The sequence below is a fragment of the Pristiophorus japonicus genome, chromosome 3, assembly GCF_044704955.1.
Source record: "Pristiophorus japonicus isolate sPriJap1 chromosome 3, sPriJap1.hap1, whole genome shotgun sequence".
NCBI classification, from domain to species: Eukaryota; Metazoa; Chordata; class Chondrichthyes; family Pristiophoridae; genus Pristiophorus; species Pristiophorus japonicus.
In genome coordinates, this window is record NC_091979.1 from 215,407,239 (window position 1) to 215,434,150 (window position 26,912).

At 56.9% G+C, this 26,912-nt stretch overlaps 1 protein-coding gene across 2 annotated transcripts in view; it reads right to left on the bottom strand.

Moving 5' to 3' along the window:
• Positions 1–26,912, bottom strand: part of cps1 (carbamoyl-phosphate synthase 1, mitochondrial) — a 217,824-nt gene that overhangs the window by 160,085 nt on the left and 30,827 nt on the right. For both annotated transcript variants that reach the window (XM_070876254.1, XM_070876252.1), the window contains exons 7-11: positions 18,380–18,469; positions 17,487–17,615; positions 17,197–17,303; positions 15,688–15,829; positions 2,432–2,509 (exon numbers count right to left, since the gene is read on the bottom strand). In XM_070876254.1, the coding sequence (XP_070732355.1) occupies positions 2,432–2,509; positions 15,688–15,829; positions 17,197–17,303; positions 17,487–17,615; positions 18,380–18,469 (546 nt within the window). The remainder of the gene's footprint in view (positions 1–2,431; positions 2,510–15,687; positions 15,830–17,196; positions 17,304–17,486; positions 17,616–18,379; positions 18,470–26,912) is intronic.

The following is a 26,912-nucleotide window of genomic DNA, read 5'->3' on the forward strand; positions in this document are numbered from 1 at the left end:
CATAGAGTGATCCAGCACAGAAGGAGACCATTCAGCCCATCGTGCTGACTCTGTGAAACAGCTATCCAATTAGTCCCACTCCCCTGCTCTTTCCATGGGCATTTTACCCCTTCAACTATTTATCCAATTCCCTTTTGAAAAAGTTATTATTGAATCTGCTTCCACCACCCTTTCCGGCAATACATTCCAGATCATCATAACTTGCTTCACATTTCCTGGCATTAAATTTCATCTGCCATGTGTCTGCCCATTTCATCAGTCTGTAGTCTGCCACTATCTCCCTCTCTGTTTACTACATTCCCAAGTTTTGTGACATCTGCAAACTTTGAAATTATGCTCTGTATACCCAAGTCCAAGCCATTAATATATACAAATTGAGCGTCCGAAATCCGGTGTTCCAAAATTCGGAATGTTCCAGAATCCGGGCCGATCCGTGGTGGGGTCATCCAGAAACGGGAAAATGTTCCGAAATCTGGACTCCCCCCACCTCGGCGGCCCGGCCTCGCCCCCCGGTGGCCCGACCCTCGGCGGCCCAACCTCACCCCAGCCCGGCGGGAGCCCGACCCCGCCCCCGACTCTCGGCGGCCCGACCCCGCCCTCGGGCCCCCTGTGGCTCGACCTCGTCCCGGCCCAACTTCGCCCTAGCCCCGCTCTCTCCCCCTTACCTCGGTGAGCCGACCCCACCTACCACGGCCCAGGCAAAGACATTCCAAAATCCGGAAATACCTGGAATCCGCAACGGCCTCGTTCCCGAAGTTTCCGGATTTCGGACGCTCAACCTGTATCACAAACCCAATATCAATCTGTGGAGACACCACTGTATCTATCCTTCCTTCCAGTCTGAAAAACAACTGTTCACCACTACCCTCTGCTTTCTGTCCCTTAGCTTTTGTATCCATGCTGCCCCTTTAATCCCATGGGCTTCAATTTTGTTAACAAGTCTATTATGTAGTACTTTATCAAACACTTTTTGAAAATCCATACACACATCAACCACACTACCCTCATCAATCCTCTCCATTACTTCAAAGAACTCAATCAAGTTAGTCAAGCATGATTGGCCTTTATTAATCTGTGCTGGCTTTCATTTATTAGCCATACATTTTTTTATATAAATGGCAGTTAATTATGTCCCAGATTATTGTCTCAAAGTTTCCCACCACCGACGTTAAGCTGACTGGACTTCAGTAGCCAGGTTTATCCAGCTCCGTTTTTTGAACAGTGATGTAACAGTTGTAGTTCTCCGGCACCACTCCCCATATCTAAGGAGGATTGGAAGATTGTAGCCAGAGCCTCCGTTTTCTCCACCCATACTCCCCTCAGCAACCTAGGATGTATCCGATCCGGACCGGGTGACTTCTCTACTTTGTTGCACGAGTCATGTCAATGCCATGTTTTTTTCCAGCTAGTTTGCACATTGATGAAGAATGTAAACCTGATCAAATCTATTTAAAAGCAATGTGTACAAATGACTGTCAATATTGGCACTCCGAATGTTGTCCCGGTGAGGAGCAGAAAGTGTAAATTACACCCAGAGATTCCCTACCTGACACCAGCGCTAAGCAAGACCCAGGAAAAGGGGAACGGTGCCGTGGATATATTAGGACAAACATTCATTTTGTTAAAAAAAATATTTTGGGATGGATCTACATGAGCCATGGGACTCTGCTGTATAGTGGCAGTTGGATAAGTAGAGGAGCCCTGCGGCATGGGGACGGTGTGGCAGAAGTGTTGGGGTACAGTGGCTAAACATCATTTACAGGCAGATCCCACACAAAGCAGCTGTTTGCACATTCGAGCACACATGAAGCACCACATGAATATTTTGCATACCTGCCATGGTTAGCCTGCGGGTCAAACTCTATCATATACATTTATGCTGTGTTCTCAAGTTCAATTTTGTACATTTGTATAAAAGCGGCTGGATGGAAAATTATACAGTGACAGACCTGTACCCACCAGTACTGTACCCCAGTGTTAATGACAGACCTGTACCCACTAGTACTGTACCCCAGTGCTATACAGTGACAGACCTGTACCCACCAGCACTGTACCCCAGTGTTATACAGTGACAGACCTGTACCCACCAGCACTGTACCCCAGTGTTCTACAGTGACAGATCTGTACCTCACTTATATAGCTCAAATTTCTCTCGGGGTTGGAAGGACTAAAGCTATATTTGTAGCCCTGGGTGTTATCAGTTGAAGTGGAGAGTGAAATGGCTTGGCAAGGCTCTTTTACTGATGTGGACTCTCGCTTTGGATAGTCAGAGAACACACACTGATGTTCCAGCTCTAACCCAACTATACTCTGAATCAAACGCATTCTACACCTGTGCTTTCAACGAGTGATTTTTTAGTAACTTCTGATAATTGTGATGTTTACAGTTAAATCTCCTCTGAACTTTGGTTGGAAAAATTTTTTGACTCACTTCAGTATCTGTTGGTCCTCCCTTTGCCTCTGGATGGAACTGTGCGGTAAAAATCGGTCTGGTGTCATGCACGATTCCCTGGAAAAAAAATTAACTTACTGCTTTTCATTTAAAAGATTTGTGCTCCCATTCAGTGACAGGAGCACTTTTATTTTGCACAAGTGAGTTTCCTCGCAGTCCCCTGCATCTCACAGCAAACGCAACAAATTGGCTGCAAGAACTGCCCCAAGACAACACAAGGCTCAGTTCGACAGTGCCTCCCTCCCTGTTCATAGAATGATACAGAACATGAAGAGGCCATTTTGCACATTATGCCTGTGCGGGTTCTTTGAAAGAGCAATCCAATTAATCCCACGCTCCTGCTCTTTCCCCTAATTCTGCAAATTTTGATCCCTTCAATTATTGATCCAATTCCCTTTTGCAAGTTATTACTGAATCTGTTTCCACCACCCTCTCAGGCAATGCATTCCAGATCATCATAACTCACAAGGTGAAAAAGAATCTCCCGCTCAGGTTCTTTTGCCAATTACCTTAAATCTGTTTCCGCTAGTTACTGAACCCTCTTGCCAGTCAAATAGTTATTTACTCGATCAAATTCCTTCATGATTTTAAACACCTCTATTAAATCTCTCCTTCACCTTCTCTGCTCCAAGCACAAACTTAGTTCTACTGTCTATCCACGTAACTCCCACAGCCCTGGTACCATTCTCGTAAATAATCACTGCACCCTCTCCAAGGCCTTGACATCCTTCCTAAAGTGTGTTGCCCAGAATTGGACACTAGGCCTCACCAACTGGGGCCTAACCAGTGAACATTTGCTTTTGTATTCTATGTCTCTATTAATAAAACCAAGATCGCACATGCTTTAAAAAAAAGCTGCATCAGCTGGTCCTGTCACCTTCACATACGGACACTTAACTCACACATTCTACATTCCCATTTTAAATAAGGGTTAAGTGTAAAAATAGCACCCACAGGAATGGAGTATGAGCATAGCAAATGGTCATACGTGAACTTTACAGATCAGAGTTTCTCGCATGAGAATTTTTAGGAAGAGAAAAAGGCAGCAGACCAAATAAGTGCACTTTATACATTGTATACTACAAATGGAAGGTTAAATCCAGCTATCTTGGCACGGTGGAGACAGAGCTTGAACACTGTCAGACCGATTCTCCAGCCTTGGGCTCCCTTCCAGTGCAGCTCCCCGTAGGGAGCACAAGTTGACTCTCTCAGGCCTGTGCTTCCTTTGAGCGCAGCAGCCTAAGATTGGTGAATTCACCTTGTAGTGCATCACAAGAGCAGGTTTTAACTTTTACAGTTACACACAGACATTCTTAACCAAATTACAAGATACACAATAACCAACCTCATGGTCTACAGGCTGTAGTAATACCCACCCTCCTGTATGGCTCAGAGACATGGACCATGTACAGTAGACACCTCAAGTCGCTGGAGAAATACCACCAACGATGTCTCCGCAAGATCTTACAAATTCCCTGGGAGGGCAGGCGCACCAACATTCGCGTCCTCGACCAGGCCAACATCCCCAGCATTGAAGCACTGACCAGCTCCGCTGGGTAGGCCACATTGTCCGCATGCCAGACACGAGACTCCCAAAGCAAATGCTCTACTCGGAACTCCTTCATGGCAAACGAGCCAAAGGTGGGCAGAGGAATCGGTACAAGGACACCCTCAAAGCCTCCATGATAAAGTGCAACATCCCCACCGACACCTGGGAATCCCTGGCCAAAGACTGCCCCAAGTGGAGGAAGTGCATCCGGGGGGGGTACTGAGCACAAAGTCTCATCGTCGAGAGCATGCAGAAATCAAGCGCAGGCAGCGGAAAGAGCGTGCGGCAAACCTGTCCCACCCTCCCTTACCCTCAATGACTATCTGTCCCACCTGTGACAGGGACTGTGGTTCTCGTATTGGACTGTTCAGCCATCTAAGGACTCATTTTAAGAGTGGAGTGGAAGCAAGTCTTCCTCGATTCCGAGGGACTGCCGTTGAGGATGATAACGATGGATGCACACACATACCTAAACGTGTAGTAAGCCGAATTACAGATTACAAGACGCAATTTAATGGGCCAAATATTTAGATAGCCCAAGTAACCCACAGCCACTATAGTCAAGTGCTCTGCGGCTTTGAAAAAAGTTTCACAGAAGTGGAGCTTAGAAATGTCGGACACATTTAATCTTCGCAATTTATTCAGTGCAACCAGGGCATGAGAAATCACCAGCTATACATTTAGATCAATTCAAAGAGACAGCATTGGATGATTTCTATCACCCACAAGCAGAAACACTCAAACCCACATGCCCTCGCTATGATTAGCTGGCAGGATATGACTAAATGCTTGGAGAGGGCATGCAATTAAAAATTACACACTGCCAAAATTCCACTCATGACTGTTCAAAAGGATGTAAGCCAGTTGTAATAAATATTACAAATGGCAAGCATGTTATGACACAATGTACTTGCACACTGCATGTTCACAGACTCACTGAGGTGGCTGCTGGGCTAGATACGGGAGCGATATCGACCCTCATATTCCTCATTCCAACACATGCTCCTCTGAACGAGACAGCTGCACATAACCAGCACTGACAAAATGCAGGTGGGTTAACCCAAGTTGCATGCCGCCATTCCGTGAGGAGAGGATCCCCAAGATTCCATGCAGGAGGACAAAATGAGGGGGTCGGGGGTGGGGGAGGGGGCGTGGCGTTCAGAGGCCGGACAGGCAGAGTCTGGCCACCTCCCTCATGCTCATGGAGAGGATTATCCTTTGATTTTCATTCTTTAACTCCTCACTTACCCACTTGTTCACTCCCTCACACACAGGCATTCCTCACAGCAGAATGGGTACCTTGCCATGTAAAGCAGCCTTGTCCAGTATTCTAACCTAGGATCTTCTCCTCCTGTGAGTGACCAAGTGGGGAAGGCGGTTTGTGCACAAATCTCAAGCTCAACCAAGCACTCAGCATGCTGCGTCAGTCACTCCAACAGTGGCACAACTCCAGAACTCAGTGGACCCAGACACGGACTAGTCACTTCCGCATGACCATTACAATGCAGAAAGGGGTGGGCACCTTGGTGGGTGCAGTCAGATAATGCTAGCTGTTGGTTACCCTGGCATGCTTTCCTGCAGTGCCACTGAACACGAGGTGCCGCGACTAGGGTGCTTCAGAAGCAGCATCTAATGGAATAGTTGATCAGGTGGTTACATCTTAGTCATGTCATCGGTGATCTGCTTCCTTTAGAAGGAGCAGCCTCCAGCTGCACTAAACATCTGCTCCGGACAGATAGGTTCTTCCCTGTCTGCAGAGGTGTGGGTGCAGGTACCGGGAAGACAGAGCATCTCGTGCAGCTTGACCTGCCAGTCACCCCTGGGGTGGTCCTCTTCTTCCAAACACATCAGGGGGAGGGGGACATCCCCACATCTAGCCACCCCTCTGAAGCTGTCACAAGCCCAAACCATTTCCCTGCATTGGGAGTCATCAGAAACGCTCAGTGGGCCTGCAGCAGGATTCCCACCACCAAGAGGAAGTGCAAAGAGGAGAATGTTGACAGTATAAAAGTGAGGAAGTGATGCTTCAGTTGTAGAGAGTGCCAGACACATCCCATCTGGAACACGGTGTTCAGTTCTGCGCACCAAACCTCAGGAAGGATATACTGGCCTCGGAGGGGCTGCAGTGCAGGTTCACCAGAATGATACTGGGTTAAATTATGAGGACCGGTTGCTTAGACTATCGAGTTAAGAACATCGAGTGATGCTTGAATCAGGGTCTATTCTAATGCTCTCCTGGCCAGCCTCCCATCTTCCACCCTCTGCAAACTTAGAGCTCATCTAAACTCTGCTGCCCATGTCCTAACTCACACCAAGTCCTGTCCACCATCATCCCGCTGCTCGCTGACCCACACTGGCTTCAGGTCTGGCAACACCTCCACTTTAAAATTCTTATCCTTGCATTTGTATCCTTCCATGGACTCGGCCCTCGCTATCTCTGTAACCTTCCACATCCCTACAATCCCACCCCCCTCCTCCCTCCCCACTCCGATATCACTGCGCTCCTCCAATTCTGGCCTCTTGCGTATCCCCAATTTTCATCGCTCCAGCATTACCTGTCCTTATGTGGCAGTGTCAAATTTTGGCCGAATGCTCCTGTGAAGCGTCTTGGGACGTTTTACTACATTAAAGGCGCTGTATAAATGCAAGCTTTTTTTGTTATGTATGTAAACTTGTATATACCTTGTACAGCCACCAGAGGGCTCATCCTGGAGTCCCAAGGGATCCCACAATCCCTTGGGAGCACAGGTACTTAGGGAGGCCTCACAGACTGGAGAGGCACTCTGGAGACCTGCAATAAAAGACTACGGTCACACTTTGCTTTGAGCTCACAGTATACAGTCAGACTCTTTATTCATATATAACTGGTGACAAGATACAGAAGAGGAACCCAACGATGCAGAGAACAGTGGGCATCCTGGAGAAATTTTCGGAGGGAGATGATTGGGAAACCTTCGTGGAGCGGCTCGACCAATACTTTGTGGCCAACAAGCTAGAAGGAGAAGCGAACGCTGCCAAATGAAGGCCGATTCTCCTCACCGTCTGCGGGGCATCAACGTATGGCCTCATGAAAAATCCGCTTGCTCCAGCGAAACCCACGGAGAAATTGTACGATGATTTGTGCACACTGGTCTGGGAGCATCTGAACCCGAAGGAAAGTATTCTGGTGGCGAGGTACCAGTTCTACACCTACAAAATATCTGAAGGCCAGGAAGTGGCGAGTTATGTCACCGAGCTAAGACGCCTTGCAGGACATTACGAATTTGAAGGATATTTGGAGCACATGCCCAGAAACTTTTTTATACTTGGCATTGGCCATGAAGTGATACTTCACAAACTTTTGACTGTAGAGACCCAACCTTGAGTAAGGCCATAGCAATAGCCCAGGCGTTCATTACCACCAATTACAATACACGAGTGCTGCTACAAGTACTGTGAACAAAGTGATGATGTTTTCAAATCGCGACGTACAGGGCAGGCCCCACATGCCTGCAGCTGCACGTCCACATTTGTCGGAGTCCACCATCAAGGGTGATGAATGCAAGGCCTTTAACACCTTGTTGGCGCTGCGGCAGTGATCATCATTTCCGTTCATGCCGCTTAAAAGGGTACTTTTGTAAGGGCTGTGGAACAATGGGACACCTCCAATGTATGTGCAGGCGAACTGCAAACCCTCATGTTGCAGAGAAGGACAGATCCACGGTGGATCACGACGAACCAAAGCCTCAGACCGAGGAGGCAGAGGTATATGGGGTGCACACATTTACCACAAATGTCCCCCGATAATGCTGAAGGTTGAATTAAATGGATTCCCGGTGTCAATGGAGCTGGACACTGGCGCAAGCCAGTCCATTATGAGCAAAAAAACTTTTGATAAATTGTGCTGCAGCAAGGCCTCAAGGCGAGTCTTGACTCCCATTCACACGAAACTGAGAACTTACACAAAAGGAACTGATTCCCGTAATCGGCAGTACGACTGTAAAGGTCTCCTACAATGGAGCAATACACAAGCTAACACTCTGGGTGGTACCGGGTGGCAGTCCCACGCTGCTCGGCAGGAGCTAGCTCGGAAAGATACGCTGGAACTGGGACGACGTCACAGCGTTCTCGTCCGATGACGACACTTGGTGTGCCCAGATCTTAAACAAGTTCGAACCAAGCATCGGGAAGTTCCAAGGAGCAAAAGTGCAGATCCACCTAATTCCGGGGCAGGACCTATCCATCACAAGGCGAGAGCAGTACCATACATGAGAGAAACAGTAGAGATCGAGTTAGACCAGCTGCAAAGAGAGGGCATCATTTCACCGATTGAATTCAACAAGTGGGCCAGTCCGATTGTTCCAGTCCTCAAGGGAGATGGCACCGTCAGAATCTGTGGTGATTGCAAAGTAACTATCAATCGTTTCTCCCTGCAGGATCAATACCCACTACCAAAGACTGATGACCTTTTTGCTACACTGGCGGGAGGAAAGACATTCATGAAGCTGTTGACATTGACCTTGGCCTACATGACGCAGGAGCTGGAGGAATCATCGAAGGGCCCCACCTGCATCAACACACACAAAGGTCTCTTCATTTATAACAGATGCATGTTTGGAATTCGATCAGTCGTGGCGATATTCCAGAGAAACATGGAAAGCTTACTGAAGTCGGTGCCATGCACAGTGGTCTTCCAGGACAACATCTTGGTTACAGGTCAGGACACAGTCGAACATCTGCAGAACCTGGAGGAGGTTCTTAGGTGACTCAACCGCGTGGGGCTCAGGTTAAAATGCTCGAAGTGTGTTTTCCTGGTGCCTGAAGTGGAGTTCCTGGGGAGAAGAATCGCGGCGGACGGCATCAGGCCCACCGATTCGAAGACAGAGACAATCAAGAACGCACCGAGACCACAGAATGTGACGGAGCTGCAGTCGTTTCTCGGGCTCCTGAAATACTTTGGTAACTTCTTACCGAGTCTCAGCACACTGTTAGAACCACTGCACTCTTTACTGCATAAAGGAGACGAATGGGTAATGGGGCAAAAGCCAAGAAAATGCCTTTGTAAAAGCTAGAAAATTGTTATGCTCAAAACACATTGCTTGTGTTGTATGATTCATGTAAGCGTTTGGTACTAGCATGTGATGCATTGTCGTACGGCGTCGGGTGTGTATTACAACAAGCTAATGATTCTGGTTGCTTATGCATCCAGAAATTTGTCTAAGGCTGAGAGCCTACAGCATGATTGAAAAAGAAGCGTTAGCGTGTGACTATGGGGTAAAGGAAATGCATCAATATCTGTTTGGGTTAAAATTTGAATTGGAAACGGACCACAAGCCACTAATATCCCTGTTTTCCGACAGTAAGGGGATAAATACGAATGCATCGGCCCGTGTCCAGACTTGGGCGCTCACGTTGTCCGCATACAACTACGCCATCCACCACAGGCCAGGCACAGAAAACTGTGCCGATGCTCTCAGTAGGCTGCCATTGCCCACCCCACGGGGGTGGAAATGGCGCAGCCTGCAGATCTAGCCATGGTTATGGAAGCATGAGAGTGAGCAATCACCCGTCACTGCCTGACAGATTAGAACCTGGATGAGCCAGGACCCCTTACTGTCCCTCGTAAAGAATTGTGCGCTTCACGGGAGCTGGTCCAGTGTCCCAGTGGAAATGCAGGAAGAGATAAAGCCGTACCAGCGGCGCAAAGATCAAATGTCTATACAGGCAGACTGCCTTCGGTGGGGCAATCGAGTAGTGGTCCCCAAGAAGGGCAGAGACACTTTCATCAGTGACCGCCACAGTACCCACCCAGGCATCGTAATGATGAAAGCGATAGCCAGATCCCACGTGTGCTGGCCCGGTATCGATGCGGACTTAGAGTCCTGTGTGCACAGATGTAACACATGCTCGCAGTTAAGCAATGCACCCAGGGAGGCGGCGCTAAGTTTATGATCTTGGCCCTCCAAACCGTGGTCTAGGGTACAGGTCAACAATGCAGGCCCGTTCTTGGGTAAAATGTTGCTTGTAGAAACATAAAAAGAGAAAATAGGTGCAGGAGTAAGCCATTCGGCCCTTCGAGCCTGCACCACCATTCAATAAGATCATGGCTGATCATTCCCTCAGTACCCTTTTCCTGCTTTCTCTCCATACCCCTTGATCCCCTTAGCTATAAGGGCCATATCTAATTCCCTCTTGAATATATCCAATGAACTGGCATCAACAACTCTCTGCGGCAGGCAATTCCACAGGTTAACAACTCTCTGAGTGAAGAAGTTTATCCTCATCTCAGTCCTAAATGGCTTACCCCTTATCCTAAGACTGTGTCCCCTGGTTCTGGACTTCCCCAAAATCGGGAACATTCTACCCGCAGTTAACCTGTCCCGTCCCATCAGAATCTTATATGTTTCTATGCGATCCCCTCTCATCCTTCTAAACTCCAATGTATAAAGGCCCAGTTGATCCAGTCTCTCCTCATATGTCAGTCCAGCCATCCCGGGAATCAGTCTGGTGAACCTTCGCTGCACTCCCTCAATAGCAAGAACGTCCTTCCTCAGATTAGGAGACCAAAACTAACACAATATTCCAGGTGAGGCCTCACCAAGGCCCTGTACAACTGCAGTAAGACCTCCCTGCTCCTATACTCAAATCCCCGAGCTATGAAGGCCAACATAGCATTTGCCTTCTTCACCACCTGCTGTACCTGTATGCCAACTTTCAATGACTGATGAACCATGACACCCAGGTCTCGTTGCACCTCCCCTTTTCCTAATCTGCCGCCATTCAGATAATATTCTGTCTTCGCATTTTTGCCCCCAAAGTGGATAACCTTACATTTATCCACATTATACTGCATCTGCCATGCATTTGCCCACTCACCTAACCTGTCCAAATCACCCTGCAGCCTCTCCTAGCGTCCCCCTCACAGCTCACACCACCACCCAGTTTAGTGTCATCTGCAAATTTGGATATATTACACTCAATTCCTTCATCTAAATCATTGATGTATATTGTAAAGAGCTGGGGTCCCAGCACTGAGCCCTGCGGCACTCCACTAGTCACTGCCTGCCATTCTGAAAAGGACCCATTTATCCCGACTCTCTGCTTCCTGTCTGCCAACCAGTTCTCTATCCACGTCAGTATATTACTCCCCCCGCCCCCCCCCCCATACCATGTGCTTTGATTTTGCACACCAATCTCTTGTGCAGGACCTTGTCAAAAGCCTTTTGAAAGTCCAAATACACCACATCCACTGGTTCTCCCTTGTCCACTCTACTAGTTACATCCTCAAAAAATTCCAGAAGATTTGTCAAGCATTATTTCCATTTCATAAATGCATGCTGACTTGGTCCGATCCTGTCACTGCTTTCCAAATATGCTGCTATTTCATCCTTAATAATTGATTCCAATATTTTCCTCACTACTGATGTCAGACTAACCGGTCTATAATTACCGGCTTTCTCTCTCCCTCCCTTTTTAAAAAGTGGTGTTACATTAGCTACCCTCCAGTCCATAGGAACTGATCCAGAGTCGATAGACTGTTGGAAAATGATCACCAATGCATCCACTATTTCTACGGCCACTTCCTTAAGTACTCTGGGATGCAGACTATCAGGCCCCGGGGATTTATTGGCCTTCAATCCCATCAATTTCCCGAACACAATTTCCCTCCTGATAAAGGATATCCTTCAGTTCCTCCTTCTCACTAGACCCTCGGTCGTCTCGTACTTCCAGAAGGTTATTTGTGTCTTCCTTCGTGAAGACAGAACCAAAGTATTTGTTCAATTGGTCTGCCATTTCTTTGTTCCCCATTATAAATTCACTTGAATCCGACTGCAAGAGACCTACATTTGTCTTCACTAATCTTTTTCTCTTCACAAATCTATAGAAACTTTTGCACTCAGTTTTTATGTTCCCGGCAAGCTTCTTCTTATACTCTATTTTCCCCCTCTTAATTAAACTCTTTGTCCTCCTCTGCTGAATTCTAAATTTCTCCCAGTCCTCAGGTTTGCTGCTTTTTATGGCCAATTTATATGCCTCTTCCTTGGATTTAACACTATCCTTAATTTTCTTTGTTAGCCACGGTTGTGATTGTAGATGCGTATTCCAAATGGATTGAATGTGAGATAATGTCGGCAAGCACATCTGTTGCTGCCACTGAAAGCCTGCGGGCCATATTTGCCATGCACGGACTACCTGATGTCCTTGTGAGCGACAACGGGCCATGTTTTACCAGTGCAGAATTCAAAGAGTTCATGACTCATAACGGGATCAAACATGTTATATCTGCCCCGTTCAAACCAGCATCCAATGGTCAGGCAGACAGAGCAGTGCAAACTATCAAGCAGGGCTTGAAGATGGCAACTGAAGGCTCACTGCAGACTCGCCTATTCCGAGTTCTGCTTAAGCTACCGCACGAGACCCCACTCGCTCACTGGGAATCCATCTGCTGAACTGCTCATGAAAAGGGCACTTAAGACAAGGCTCTCGTTAGTTCACCCTGATCTACATGAACAGGTAGAGAGCAGGCAGCTTCAACCAAGTACAGATCATGATAGCGCAAATGTGTCAAGTGAAATTGAAATCAATGATCCTGTATTTGTATTGAATTATGGACAAGGTCCCAAGTGGCTTCCCAGCACTATTGTGGCCAAAGAGGGGAGCAGGGTGTTTCGGGTCAAACTTTCAAATGGATTCATTCACCGGAAACTCTTGGACCAAATCAAACTCAGATTCACCGACTATCCTGAGCAACCCACTTTGGACCCTACCTTCTTTGACCCCCCACCATACACACCAGTGGCAACCGACATCGCGGTTGGCTACGAAGCAGAACCCATCACCCGCAGAAGCCCAACAGGACTCACTACACCAGGCAGCCCAGCAAGGCCAGCTGCACAGCAGCCCGAGGGCCCAACAAACGATTCACCAAAACCAGCATTTGCACCGAGACGATCAACCAGGGAAAGAAAGGCCTTGTAAATAGTTACACTGTTGACTTTGAGGGGCGGGGGGGGGCAGGCTGGGGAGAGTGTTGTTATGTTTGTAAACTTGTATATACCTTGTACAGCCACCAGAGGCTTCATCCCCTGGAGTCCCAAGGGATACCACAATCCCTTTGGAGCACAGGTACTTAAGGAGGTACTTAAGTTTTGTTTAAAATGATAAAAGCGTTGATAGGGTATATACAGAGAATCTGGGAGGAGAGTCTAGAACAAGGGAGCACAATCTTAAAACTAGAACTAGGCCGTTCAGGAATGAAATCAGGAAGCACTTTTTCCACAGAAGGTAGAGGAATTCTGGAACTCTCCGCCGCCTTTAAAAGGTTGTGGATGCTGGGACAATTGAAATTTCCAAGACTGGGATTAATATAAATTTGTGATAAGTTTATCAAGGTATATGGAGTAAAGGTAGTTAAATAGAGTTGAGGTACTGATCAGCCATGATCTAATAGAATGATAGAACAGGCTCGAGGGACTGAATGGCCTCCTCCTATTCCTTTTTCCCCCCCGAATGCAGCAGGGACACCTTATGAGGATCAGGCTATGGTGCTGCTGGAGGTGTATGGTGGCACAATGCTCCAGCTTTAGGAGATGGCAAGGCTGGGGCATAATGCCAGGCCACACCTTCAGTCTCCTTTATCCCAAGAGAGTGATGCTCATCTGGTTTTAGCTTCTCTTTCCCTTGCCTGCAGATCCACCACAGCAATGGTCATGGAGGGAGGAGGAGAGGAGGACAAGCAAAATCATCACGAGAACATAAGAAATAGAAGCAGTAGTCGACTATTTTGTCCTTCGGGCCTACTCCGCCATTCAGTATCATGGCTCATCTACCTCAACTCCACCTTCCCCCCCCACACTATCCTCATATCCCTTAATTCCCTTCGTACCCAAAAATCTATCTCTCTCAGCCCTGAGTATACTCAACGACTGAGCTTCCAAAGCCCTCTGGGGTAGAGAATGCCAAAGATTCATAACCCTTTGAGTGAAGAAATTTCTCCTCATCTCAGTCCTAAATGGCTGACCCCTTATTCTGAGACTGTGACCCCTGGTTCCAGACTTCCCAGCCAGGGGAAATATTCTCCCAGCATCTGCCCTGTCATGCCCCTTCAAATTTTCTTTGCACCTCTGATTCTTCTAAAATCTAGAGAATATAGGCCTAGTCTCCTCAATCTCTCTTCATAGGACAATACCTCCATCCCAGGAATCAGTCTGGTGAACCTCGGTTGCACTCCCTCTATGGCAACTATATTCTTCCTCGGGTAAGGAGACCAAAACTGTGCATTGTACTCCAGGTGTGGTCTCACCAGGGCCCTATATAATTGCAGTAAGATGTCTTTACTCTTGTACTCAAATCCCTTTGTAATAAAGGCAAACATAACATTTGCTTTCCTAATTGCTTGCTGTACCTGCAAGTTAACTTTACGTGATTCACATACCCAGGTCCCTCTGAATACCAAGATTTCTCAATCTCTCACCATTTAAAAAATATTTTACTTTTCTATTTTGCCTACCAAAGTGGAAAATTTCACACTTCCATATTGTATTCCATCTGCCACATTCTTAACCAATCCGCACCCACCCGTCAGCACTGTGTACCACCAAGGAGTCCACACCAGAAGTGGTTAACTTATCTGTTCTATCAACTGATGCTGCATGACCTGCTGCATGTTTCCAACATTTGCTGTTTGTATATCATGGGGAATACCATATTTTCTGCACTCCGAAGAATGGTTCCCACCTGTGGCAAACATTAATCCAACTTCCAGCTGTCATCTGGCTCTCAAACCCGTCATGCCATAGGCTTGAGCTTATATTTCTGATTCCAACTTATCCCTGGTGCATTGAGAGTGTAAACACAGCAAATATAGGGCTGCAGTGCCACATTTAACTTGGTCCCGAAGGGAAAGTTTGGGCGTGAATTTTTGAGGTGGAAACAGCATGCACCCCAATTTGTTGGGCAGGCAAGTCCATTGCCCCAATTTTAGGGCCCAGAAACTTCAGGCGCAACTCATGCACACAGAATACCTTGACCTTTTGCACCATACAAATGGACAGGAAATTCCTTTCTACTGTTTGAGTTCTGTGTTCACACCCCCAACAAATCAATTGCGCCCAGCTCTCTTATCACATGCCAGTACAATCTGCCAATTTCACGGTTGCTGAGTGGATTTCCTGGGACTTGGAATCATCACTCAGTTATACCAATCCAGAATTTAACAATATTAGCTGACGCCATTTCCCCCCTCCCTACACCAAAGCTGCTGACTCCTTGCGCGGCATTGATTCCCCAGGCAGTGGGCCCCTTCACCAAGCTGCTCATTCTTAACACTGGAGTCTAGACGGAAAGCTTTGGCAGACTACGCGACGACTGAGGGCAGCATAACTGGGCCTGACCCTGAAGTCCACACTTATGCTCTTCCAACAAGGATCAATGGGGAACAAACAGGACCTAGAATAATCTGTGGCACCCGCACAAAGACAGACTTCCACTCACCATACAGACCGCCTTACCTACTTCTGCACTCAGCACAAACCACCATTAAATCTGGGATTTTCTTGATCTGTATGGCTCAGCCACTCATTGGCTTAAGCAAGACAGCCCTCGGGGAGTCATAATGAAACATAATGCATTATTTAACAGATATATAGCAGTCTTACAAGAGCACTTGCTCATATGGCAATATCATTCCTTCTCGACCTCAGCTTACCTCATTGGTGCCGTCGTTAGCATTTACGAACATCGGCTTCCATCCTTCCGGTAGAGTGGTACTATCGATGGCAAATCCATGGTTCTGAGCAGTGATGAACGCCTGGCCATTCATTACATTCACCACGGGCTGGTTTTGTCCTCTGTAAAAGAGAAGCTGCAGCTTGGTAGGCAGGCATTTTTAGTAAAAGTCCATCAGCATGTTCAGGCACTTCCCACAAAGATTATTTTCCACTACCAGCCTCATTTCAAACGCTCGCAATTCCTAAATAGCAGCCAGCTTCAGCCTCCATGTACACTGGGCAAGTACACTGATGGGTGCAGCACGGAACTGTAACCTGGGTCACTGTTGGTGCAGGCAATGGGCTGCAGCGTGCTCAGAGTCTGTACATTTGGCCCATGGAGGTTCAGGCTCAATTCTTCTAGAACAGAAGACTTCAGGCGAAGCAGCAAATAGAGTTTGAAATGAGCCCAGGCCAAAAAGTCAGACATGTTGACTCTCGGCTGGATGTTCGAGGCCTGTGGGAAGCAAGTCTGGGCAGTTTCAGCCCCAGTTCCTAGTTGGCCATGGGGTGACATTAAACTGCCAACATTACGGCACCCCAACGTGTACCATTACCGCCCCTTGGAAAAAAAGCATGCTTCGATAATCCTCCCATTCTAATCAATGATTTGATATTGTCCCAATATCCCTTTCCACAAGATGGACAGCTCCTGTTGATGCTGGTAGAGTCAATCATTCTTGAGCTTCAGCTACATAGACCTAGTTTCATCTTGACCTAGCCAGACCATTAGGCCTGGATTTTCCTCTCCTACCGGAGGAGGATTGGGCTGCGAGTTCCACCAGCTTTCCAGGCCTTGCCGCGATCCTGACACAATTTCTGGGGTAGCCACTAACTGAGGCAGGGCAAGCTCCCAATCAGCGAGTGGTAGGCCATGCTGCCCACCCTACCCCACCAAAACATTCTGGCTGCGTTGCTGTGGAACCACCACTCTATTTAAAAGGGGCTGGAGAACAGCGAAGGTTAAGGAGGAAATCTGCTGTTTTTAGGCCTTAGTCCGGGCCAAGGCTTAACAAGGGAAAATCTGAAGCCTGACTGGTGGGAGAAGTGCCCACTGGAAAATGAGGCATAGAGGTAGAAAAAAAAGAGAGAACACGAGAGTGGGTGACATACTATGAGATTGGAATCAGGGAGGTCAGAATGGGTAGGGGTGGCAGATTCCCTTCCCTGACTGACATTGTGAACTAGTTGGCTTGTTTTAAAAATCCAGCAGCTTTCAGAGTCCATTTCCCAGTGTTAGTGCAAGTGCAAAAAAAAAAATCACCAGATTTATTGAATTCAATTTCCTGAGCTGCCATGATGGGATTTAAATTCTGGATTGCTAGTCCAGTACCACAAACACTGCACTACCACACCATACACAGAAAGAACCAATGCAATCTGAAGAGGAGGGAGAAAAAGACAGCAGCAACTACATTTACAGGACATAGCCCCAAGATTTCTGGTACCTGTTTCCCATTGGTAGTTTGTAGCACTTAGCACCGACAGCCAATGCAGTCAGCTGATTCCCCATACAGATACCGAACACTGGCTCTGGCCGATTGCTTCCAATGACCTGAAGAACGGTACAAAAAGCAGTTACAGGTAAAGGATGGCCTGAGATGCTCCTGCAGAAAGGAGGCAGTGCACTCTCAACACTACATCCCTGCACAATACAGAGAATGAGTCACACTGTAAAACATTTAATCAGCAGTTACATACAATAACTTGTCTACAAAGAAGCAGGTGAAGCCCATACCTTGTGTACGTTTGCAACCAGCTGTCCGGCCATTGTGGGATCTCCTGGGCCGTTGGATAGAAAGAGTCCATCGTACTCCATGTTGGTGAAATCGTAATCCCACGGAACTAAATGTAATTCAACACCTCTCTGGAAAAGAAAAAGAAAATAAATTTACTGCCATATTCCTTGGGCTTCATTAAAAGATCATTAATTTGTTAGCCTACTGTAAAATGTTATAATCAGTCATTTGTGACAAAAACAAGAGGATTTCCTCTGGCTGCCCATAGCAGCATTTGCCCTTAAGCTCCACTTCAGCTCAGCCAAAGACCTAGTGGGGTAAAAGTCATTGGCCCAGGTAGGCGTATGCCACAAAAGGTGCCACTACTGGTGTGTGCTATGTTAGCTGAGCTCTGCAGGTCAGCAGTCAGCACCTCGGAGGCTTGGCAGCGAGGTTCTCCGCAATTACATAGCCCGTTAACTCACCGCCTGAGATCACAACTCGAGAATAGCCACTTGGGAGAGGTTCCAGAGGGCTTGAGATACCTCTGGAACCAAACCCGGCACAATTCAGCACTGGGACATCCCTGGAGGCATGCCATTACATTGTGCTAATATTTGCACAAACTTCGATGCATTTTTTGCAGACAGTGGAATTTCACACAAAGGAATTGAGTATTCACGGACTAATGATCCCCGAGTATGTCACTGCTCGTGTATTTTACAGACAAAGATTGGGACACTAATGGCCCATCCATAAACCTTACCACCAAAGGATACCAGAAGAGTTTTACAATCATGCTGTTGTCGAAAGTGGAGATTCTAAATGGCCCCAATAGAGTGGAGTAATGGTGTGACTATAACTAAATACTATTCAGTGCTATTGGGCGAGGGCGAGGGCCAAGTGTAAATACCTTCACAAGAAGTCGGATTATGTTGTGTTTTATACCACAGTCCACTGCCACGATTTTGATTGCATTCCCTTTCCCATAGATTTTAACTTCCTGTTGAAAGAGAAAGAGAGATGTAACACATGTACCACAACATCATTCAAACCAAATGCTTACGAGTAAAACAACAGCGTGCAAAGGCAGCACGCCTACAAACACTTTCCACATTCACCAAATCTGACAAGATCAACAGGACACCATGTCAGTTATTCGGAACAGGTTGCGCACCCTCAAGCAAGGGGATTTCACACAAGTGCTGATACTGAATAGTGCAATTCCAGCTCAGCCTATACGTAAGTTGTAAAGAAGGAGGGGGAAACGGGACATCACAATCTTAAACCGCAAGCAGGGGAGCACCAAACACTTCCACCCCCATCCCCCCCTCCCCCCGACACTGCCGCACCCATCTCCCCCACCCCCCGACACTGCCGCCCCCGTTTCCCCCCCCATCCCCCCGACACTGCCGCCCCCGTTCCCCCCCCTCCCCCCGACACTGCCGCCCCCGTTCCCCCCCCCCCCCGACACTGCCGCCCCCGTTCACCCCCCCCTCCCCCCGACACTGCCGCCCCCGTTCACCCCCCCCTCCCCTCGACACTGCTGCCCCCGTTCCCCCCCTCCCCCCGACACTGCCGCCCCCGTTCCCCCCCTCCCCCCGACACTGCCGCCCCCGTTCACCCCCCCCTCCCCCCGACACTGCTGCCCCCGTTCACCCCCCCCTCCCCCCGACACTGCCGCCCCCGTTCACCCCCCCCTCCCCCCGACACTGCCGCCCCCGTTTCCCCCCCCCTCCCCCCGACACTGCCGCCCCCGTCCCCCCCCCCTCCCCCCGACACTGCCGCCCCCGCTCCCCCCCCCTCCCCCCGACACTGCCGCACCCGTTCCCCCCTCCCCATCCCCCGACACTGCCGCACCCGTTCCCCCCCCCCCCGACACTGCCGACCCCGTCCCCGTCCCCCCCCCGACACTGCCGCACCCGTCCCCGTCCCCCCCGACACTGCCGCCCCCGTTCGCCCCCCCACCCCCCCCGACACTGCCGCTCCCGTTCCCCCCTCCCCCCCCGACACTGCCGACCCCGTTCCCCCCCCCACCCCCCCCGACACTGCCGCCCCCGTTTCCCCCCCCTCCCCCCGACACTGCCGCCCCCGTTTCCCCCCCCTCCCCCCGACACTGCCGCCCCCGTTTCCCCCCCCCTCCCCCCGACACTGCCGCCCCCGTTCCCCCCCCTCCCCCCGACACTGCCACCCCCGCTCCCCCCCCCCCACCCGACACTGCCGCACCCGTTCCCCCCTCCCCCCCCCCGACACTGCCGCACCCGTTCACCCCCCCTCCCCCGACACTGCCGCACCCGTTTCCCCCCCCCCCCCCGACACTGCCGACCCCGTCCCCCCCACCCCCCCGACACTGCCGCACCCGTCCTCTCCCCCCCCCCCCCCCCCCCCCGACACTGCCGCACCCGTCCCCGTCCCCCCCGACACTGCCGCCCCCGTTCCCCCCCCCTCCCCCCGACACTGCCGCCCCCGTTCCCCCCCCTCCCCCCGACACTGCCGCTCCCGTTCCCCCCTCCCCCCCGACACTGCCGACCCCGTTCCCCCCCCACCCCCCCCCCGACACTGCCGCCCCCGCTCCCCCCCCCCCCCGACACTGCCGCCCCCGCTCCCCCCCCCCCCCGACACTGCCGCACCCGTTCCCCCCCCCCCCGACACTGCCGCCCCCGTTCCCCCCCCCCCCCCGACACTGCCGCACCCGTTCCCCCCACCCCCGACACTGCCGCACCCGTTCCCCCCACCCCCCCGACACTGCCGCACCCGTTCCCCCCACCCCCGACACTGCCGCCCCCGTTCCCCCCCCCCCCCCCGACACTGCCGCACCCGTTCCCCCCACCCCCGACACTGCCGCCCCCGTTCCCCCCCCCGACACTGCCGCTCCCGTTCACCCCCCCCTCCCCCCGACACTGCCGCCCCCGTTCCCCCCCCTCCCCCCGACACAGCCGCACCCGTTCCCCCCCTCCCCTCCCCCCGACACAGCCGCACCCGTTCCCCCCCTCCCCTCCCCCCGACACTGCCGCTCCCGTTCACCCCCCCCCCCTGACACTGCCGCCCCCGTTTCCCCCCTCCCCCCGACACTGCTGCCCCCGTTCCCCCCCCCCGACACTGCCGCTCCCGTTCACCCCCCCCTCCCCCAGACACTGCCGCCCCCGTTCCCCCCCCCCCCCCCCGACACAGCCGCCCCCGTTCCCCCCCTCCCCTCCCCCCGACACTGCCGCCCCCGTTCCCCCCCCTCCCCCCGACACTGCCGCCCCCGTTCCCCCCCCTCCCCCCGACACTGCCGCCCCCGTTCCCCCCCCTCCCCCCGACACTGCCGCCCCCGTCCCCCCCTCCCCCCGACACTGCCGCCCCCGTCCCCCCCCCTCCTCCCGACACTGCCGCACCCGTTCCCCCCCTCCCCCCGACACTGCCGCCCCCCCCCCTCCCCCCGACTCTGCCGCCCCCGTCCCCCCCCTCCCCCCGACACTGCCGCACCCGTTCCCCCCCCTCCCCCCCGACACTGCCGCCCCCGTTCACCCCCCCTCCCCCGACACTGCCGCCCCCGTTTCCCCCCTCCCCCGACACTGCCGCCCCCGTTCCCCCCCTCCCCCCGACACTGCCGCACCCGTTCCCCCCCTCCGCCCGACACTGCCGCCCCCGTTCCCCCCTCCCCCCGACACTTCCGCCCCCGTTCCCCCCCTCCCCCCGACACTGCCGCCCCCGTTTCCCCCCCGACACTGCCGCACCCGTTCCCCCCCTCCCCCCGACACTGCCGCCCCCGTTTCCCCCCCCGACACTGCCGCACCCGTTCCCCCCCTCCCCCCGACACTGCCGCACCCGTTTCCCCCCCCGACACTGCCGCACCCGTTCCCCCCCTCCCCCCGACACTGCCGCCCCCGTTTCCCCCCCCGACACTGCCGCACCCGTTCCCCCCCTCCCCCCGACACTGCCGCACCCGTTCCCCCCCTCCCCCCGACACTGCCGCCCCCGTTTCCCCCCCCGACACTGCCGCCCCCGTTTCCCCCCCGACACTGCCGCCCCCGTTTCCCCCCCCCGACACTGCCGCCCCCGTTCCCCCCCTCCCCCCGACACTGCCACCCCCGTTTCCCCCCTCTCCCCCCGACACTGCCGCCCCCGTTTCCCCGACACTGCCACCCCCGTTTCCCCCCTCTCCCCCCGACACTGCCGCCCCCGTTTCCCCGACATTGCCGCCCCCGTTCTCCCCTTCCCCCCCCCGACACTGCCGCCCCCGTTTCTCCCCCCGTCCCCCCGATACTGCCGCACCCGTTCACCCCCTCCCCCCCGACACTGCCGCCCCCGTTCCCCCCCCCCCGACACTGCCGCCCCCGTTCCCCCCCCCCCCCCGACACTGCCGCACCCGTTCCCCACACCCCCGACACTGCCGCACTCGTTCCCCCCACCCCCCCCGACACTGCCGCACCCGTTCCCCCCACCCCCGACACTGCCGCACCCGTTCCCCCCCCCCCCCTCGACACTGCCGCACCCGTTCCCCCCCCCCCCGACACTGCCGCCCCCGTTCCCCCCCCCCCTCGACACTGCCGCACCCGTTCCCCCCACCCCCGACACTGCCGCCCCCGTTCCCCCCCCCCCCCTCGACACTGCCGCACCCGTTCCCCCCCCCCCCGACACTGCCGCCCCCGTTCCCCCCACCCCCCCCGACACTGCCGCACCCGTTCCCCCCCCCCCCCGACACTACCGCACCCGTTACCCCCACCCTCGACACTGCCGCTCCCGTTCACCCCCCCCTCCCCCCGACACTGCCGCCCCCGTTCCCCCCCTCCCCCCGACACAGCCGCACCCGTTCCCCCCCTCCCCTCCCCCCGACACTGCCGCCCCCGTTTCCCCCCTCCCCCCGACACTGCCGCCCCCGTTTCCCCCCCCTCCCCCCGACACTGCCGCTCCCGTTCACCCCCCCCCCCCCCGACACTGCCACCCCCGTTCCCCCCCCTCCCCCCGACACAGCCGCACCCGTTCCCCCCCTCCCCTCCCCCCGACACTGCCGCCCCCGTTTCCCCCCTCCCCCCGACACAGCCGCACCCGTTCCCCCCCCCCTCCCCCCGACACTGCCGCACCCGTTCCCCCCCCCCCTCCCCCCGACACTGCCGCACCCGTTCCCCCCCCCTCCCCCCGACACTGCCGCCCCCGTCCCCCCCCCTCCCCCCGACACAGCCGCCCCCGTTCCCCCCCTCCCCTCCCCCCGACACTGCCGCACCCGTTCCCCCCCTCCCCCCGACACTGCCGCCCCCGTCCCCCCCCCTCCTCCCGACACTGCCGCACCCGTTCCCCCCCCTCCCCCCGACACTGCCGCCCCCCCCCCCTCCCCCCGACTCTGCCGCCCCCGTCCCCCCCCTCCCCCCGACACTGCCGCCCCCGTCCCCCCCCCTCCTCCCGACACTGCCGCACCCGTTCCCCCCCCTCCCCCCGACACTGCCGCTCCCGTTCCCCCCTCCCCCCCGACACTGCCGACCCCGTTCCCCCCCCACCCCCCCCCCGACACTGCCGCTCCCGTTCCCCCCTCCCCCCGACACTGCCGCCCCCGCTCCCCCCCCCCCGACACTGCCGCCCCCGCTCCCCCCCCCCGACACTGCCGCCCCCGCTCCCCCCCCCCCGACACTGCCGCACCCGTTCCCCCCCCCCCCGACACTGCCGCCCCCGTTCCCCCCCCCCCCCCCGACACTGCCGCACCCGTTCCCCCCACCCCCGACACTGCCGCACCCGTTCCCCCCACCCCCCCGACACTGCCGCACCCGTTCCCCACACCCCCGACACTGCCGCCCCCGTTCCCCCCCCCCCCCCGACACTGCCGCACCCGTTCCCCCCACCCCCGACACTGCCGCACCCGTTCCCCCCACCCCCGACACTGCCGCCCCCGTTCCCCCCCCCCCCCGACACTGCCGCTCCCGTTCACCCCCCCCTCCCCCCGACACTGCCGCCCCCGTTCACCCCCCTCCCCCCGACACAGCCGCACCCGTTCCCCCCCTCCCCTCCCCCCGACACTGCCGCTCCCGTTCACCCCCCCCCCCCTGACACTGCCGCCCCCGTTTCCCCCCTCCCCCCGACACTGCCGCCCCCGTTCCCCCCCCCCGACACTGCCGCTCCCGTTCACCCCCCCCTCCCCCAGACACTGCCGCCCCCGTTCCCCCCCCTCCCCCCGACACAGCCGCCCCCGTTCCCCCCCTCCCCTCCCCCCGACACTGCCGCACCCGTTCCCCCCTCCCCTCCCCCCGACACTGCCGCCCCCGTCCCCCCCCCTCCCCCCGACACTGCCGCCCCCGTTCCCCCCCCTCCCCCCGACACTGCCGCCCCCGTCCCCCCCTCCCCCCGACACTGCCGCCCCCGTCCCCCCCCCTCCTCCCGACACTGCCGCCCCCGTCCCCCCCCCTCCCCCCGACACTGCCGCCCCCGTTTCCCCCCTCCCCCGACACTGCCGCCCCCGTTCCCCCCCTCCCCCCGACACTGCCGCCCCCGTTCCCCCCCTCCCCCCGACACTGCCGCACCCGTTCCCCCCCTCCCCCCGACACTGCCGCCCCCGTTCCCCCCTCCCCCCGACACTGCCGCACCCGTTCCCCCCCTCCCCCCGACACTGCCGCCCCCGTTCCCCCCCTCCCCCCGACACTGCCGCCCCCGTTCCCCCCCTCCCCCCGACACTGCCGCCCCCGTTTCCCCCCCGACACTGCCGCACCCGTTCCCCCCCTCCCCCCGACACTGCCGCCCCCGTTTCCCCCCCCGACACTGCCGCCCCCGTTTCCCCCCCGACACTGCCGCCCCCGTTCCCCCCCTCCCCCCGACACTGCCACCCCCGTTTCCCCCCTCTCCCCCCGACACTGCCGCCCCCGTTTCCCCGACACTGCCGCCCCCGTTCCCCCCTTCCCCCCCCCCCGACACTGCCGCCCCCGTTTCCCCCCCCGACACTGCCGCCCCCGTTTCCCCCCCGACACTGCCGCCCCCGTTCCCCCCCTCCCCCCGACACTGCCACCCCCGTTTCCCCCCTCTCCCCCCGACACTGCCGCCCCCGTTTCCCCGACACTGCCGCCCCCGTTCCCCCCTTCCCCCCCCCCCGACACTGCCGCCCCCGTTCTCCCCTTCCCCCCCCCCCGACACTGCCGCCCCCGTTTCTCCCCCCCTCCCCCCGATACTGCCGCACCCGTTCACCCCCCCCCCCCGACACTGCCGCCCCCGTTCCCCCCCCCCCGACACTGCCGCCCCCGTTCCCCCCCCCCCCCCGACACTGCCGCACCCGTTCCCCACACCCCCGACACTGCCGCACTCGTTCCCCCCACCCCCCCCGACACTGCCGCACCCGTTCCCCCCACCCCCGACACTGCCGCACCCGTTCCCCCCACCCCCGACACTGCCGCCCCCGTTCCCCCCCCCCCTCGACACTGCCGCACCCGTTCCCCCCACCCCCGACACTGCCGCACCCGTTCCCCCCCCCCCGACACTGCCGCCCCCGTTCCCCCCCCCCCCCGACACTGCCGCACCCGTTACCCCCACCCTCGACACTGCCGCACCCGTTCCCCCCACCCCCGACACTGCCGCCCCCGTTCCCCCCCCCCCCGACACTGCCGCTCCCGTTCACCCCCCCCTCCCCCCGACACTGCCGCCCCCGTTCCCCCCCCTCCCCCCGACACAGCCGCACCCGTTCCCCCCCTCCCCTCCCCCCGACACTGCCGCCCCCGTTCCCCCACCCTCCCCCCGACACTGCCGCTCCCGTTCACCCCCCCCTCCCCCCAACACTGCCGCCCCCGTTCCCCCACCCTCCCCCCGACACTGCCGCCCCCGTTTCCCCCCTCCCCCCGACACTGCCGCCCCCGTTTCCCCCTCCCCCCAACACTGCCGCCCCCGTTCCCCCACCCTCCCCCCGACACTGCCGCCCCCGTTTCCCCCCTCCCCCCGACATTGCCGCCCCCGTTCCCCCCCCGACACTGCCGCTCCCGTTCACCCCCCCTCCCCCCGACACTGCCGCCCCCGTTCCCCCCCCTCCCCCCGACACAGCCGCACCCGTTCCCCCCCCCCTCCCCCCGACACTGCCGCCCCCGTTCCCCCCCCTCCCCCCGACACAGCCGCACCCGTTCCCCCCCCCCTCCCCCCGACACTGCCGCTCCCGTTCACCCCCCCCCCCCGACACTGCCACTCCCGTTCACCCCCCCCTCCCCCCGACACTGCCGCTCCCGTTCACCCCCCCCCCCCGACACTGCCGCTCCCGTTCACCCCCCCCCCCTGACACTGCCGCCCCCGTTTCCCCCCTCCCCCCGACACTGCCGCCCCCGTTCCCCCCCCCCGACACTGCCGCTCCCGTTCACCCCCCCCTCCCCCAGACACTGCCGCCCCCGTTCCCCCCCCTCCCCCCGACACAGCCGCCCCCGTTCCCCCCCTCCCCTCCCCCCGACACTGCCGCACCCGTTCCCCCCCTCCCCTCCCCCCGACACTGCCGCCCCCGTCCCCCCCCCTCCCCCCGACACTGCCGCCCCCGTTCCCCCCCCTCCCCCCGACACTGCCGCCCCCGTCCCCCCCTCCCCCCGACACTGCCGCCCCCGTCCCCCCCCCTCCTCCCGACACTGCCGCCCCCGTCCCCCCCCCTCCCCCCGACACTGCCGCCCCCGTTTCCCCCCTCCCCCGACACTGCCGCCCCCGTTCCCCCCCTCCCCCCGACACTGCCGCCCCCGTTCCCCCCCTCCCCCCGACACTGCCGCACCCGTTCCCCCCCTCCCCCCGACACTGCCGCCCCCGTTCCCCCCTCCCCCCGACACTGCCGCACCCGTTCCCCCCCTCCCCCCGACACTGCCGCCCCCGTTCCCCCCCTCCCCCCGACACTGCCGCCCCCGTTCCCCCCCTCCCCCCGACACTGCCGCCCCCGTTTCCCCCCCGACACTGCCGCACCCGTTCCCCCCCTCCCCCCGACACTGCCGCCCCCGTTTCCCCCCCGACACTGCCGCCCCCGTTTCCCCCCCGACACTGCCGCCCCCGTTCCCCCCCTCCCCCCGACACTGCCACCCCCGTTTCCCCCCTCTCCCCCCGACACTGCCGCCCCCGTTTCCCCGACACTGCCGCCCCCGTTCCCCCCTTCCCCCCCCCCCCGACACTGCCGCCCCCGTTTCCCCCCCCGACACTGCCGCCCCCGTTTCCCCCCCGACACTGCCGCCCCCGTTCCCCCCCTCCCCCCGACACTGCCACCCCCGTTTCCCCCCTCTCCCCCCGACACTGCCGCCCCCGTTTCCCCGACACTGCCGCCCCCGTTCCCCCCTTCCCCCCCCCCGACACTGCCGCCCCCGTTCTCCCCTTCCCCCCCCCCGACACTGCCGCCCCCGTTTCTCCCCCCCTCCCCCCGATACTGCCGCACCCGTTCACCCCCCCCCCCCCGACACTGCCGCCCCCGTTCCCCCCCCCCGACACTGCCGCCCCCGTTCCCCCCCCCCCCCGACACTGCCGCACCCGTTCCCCACACCCCCGAC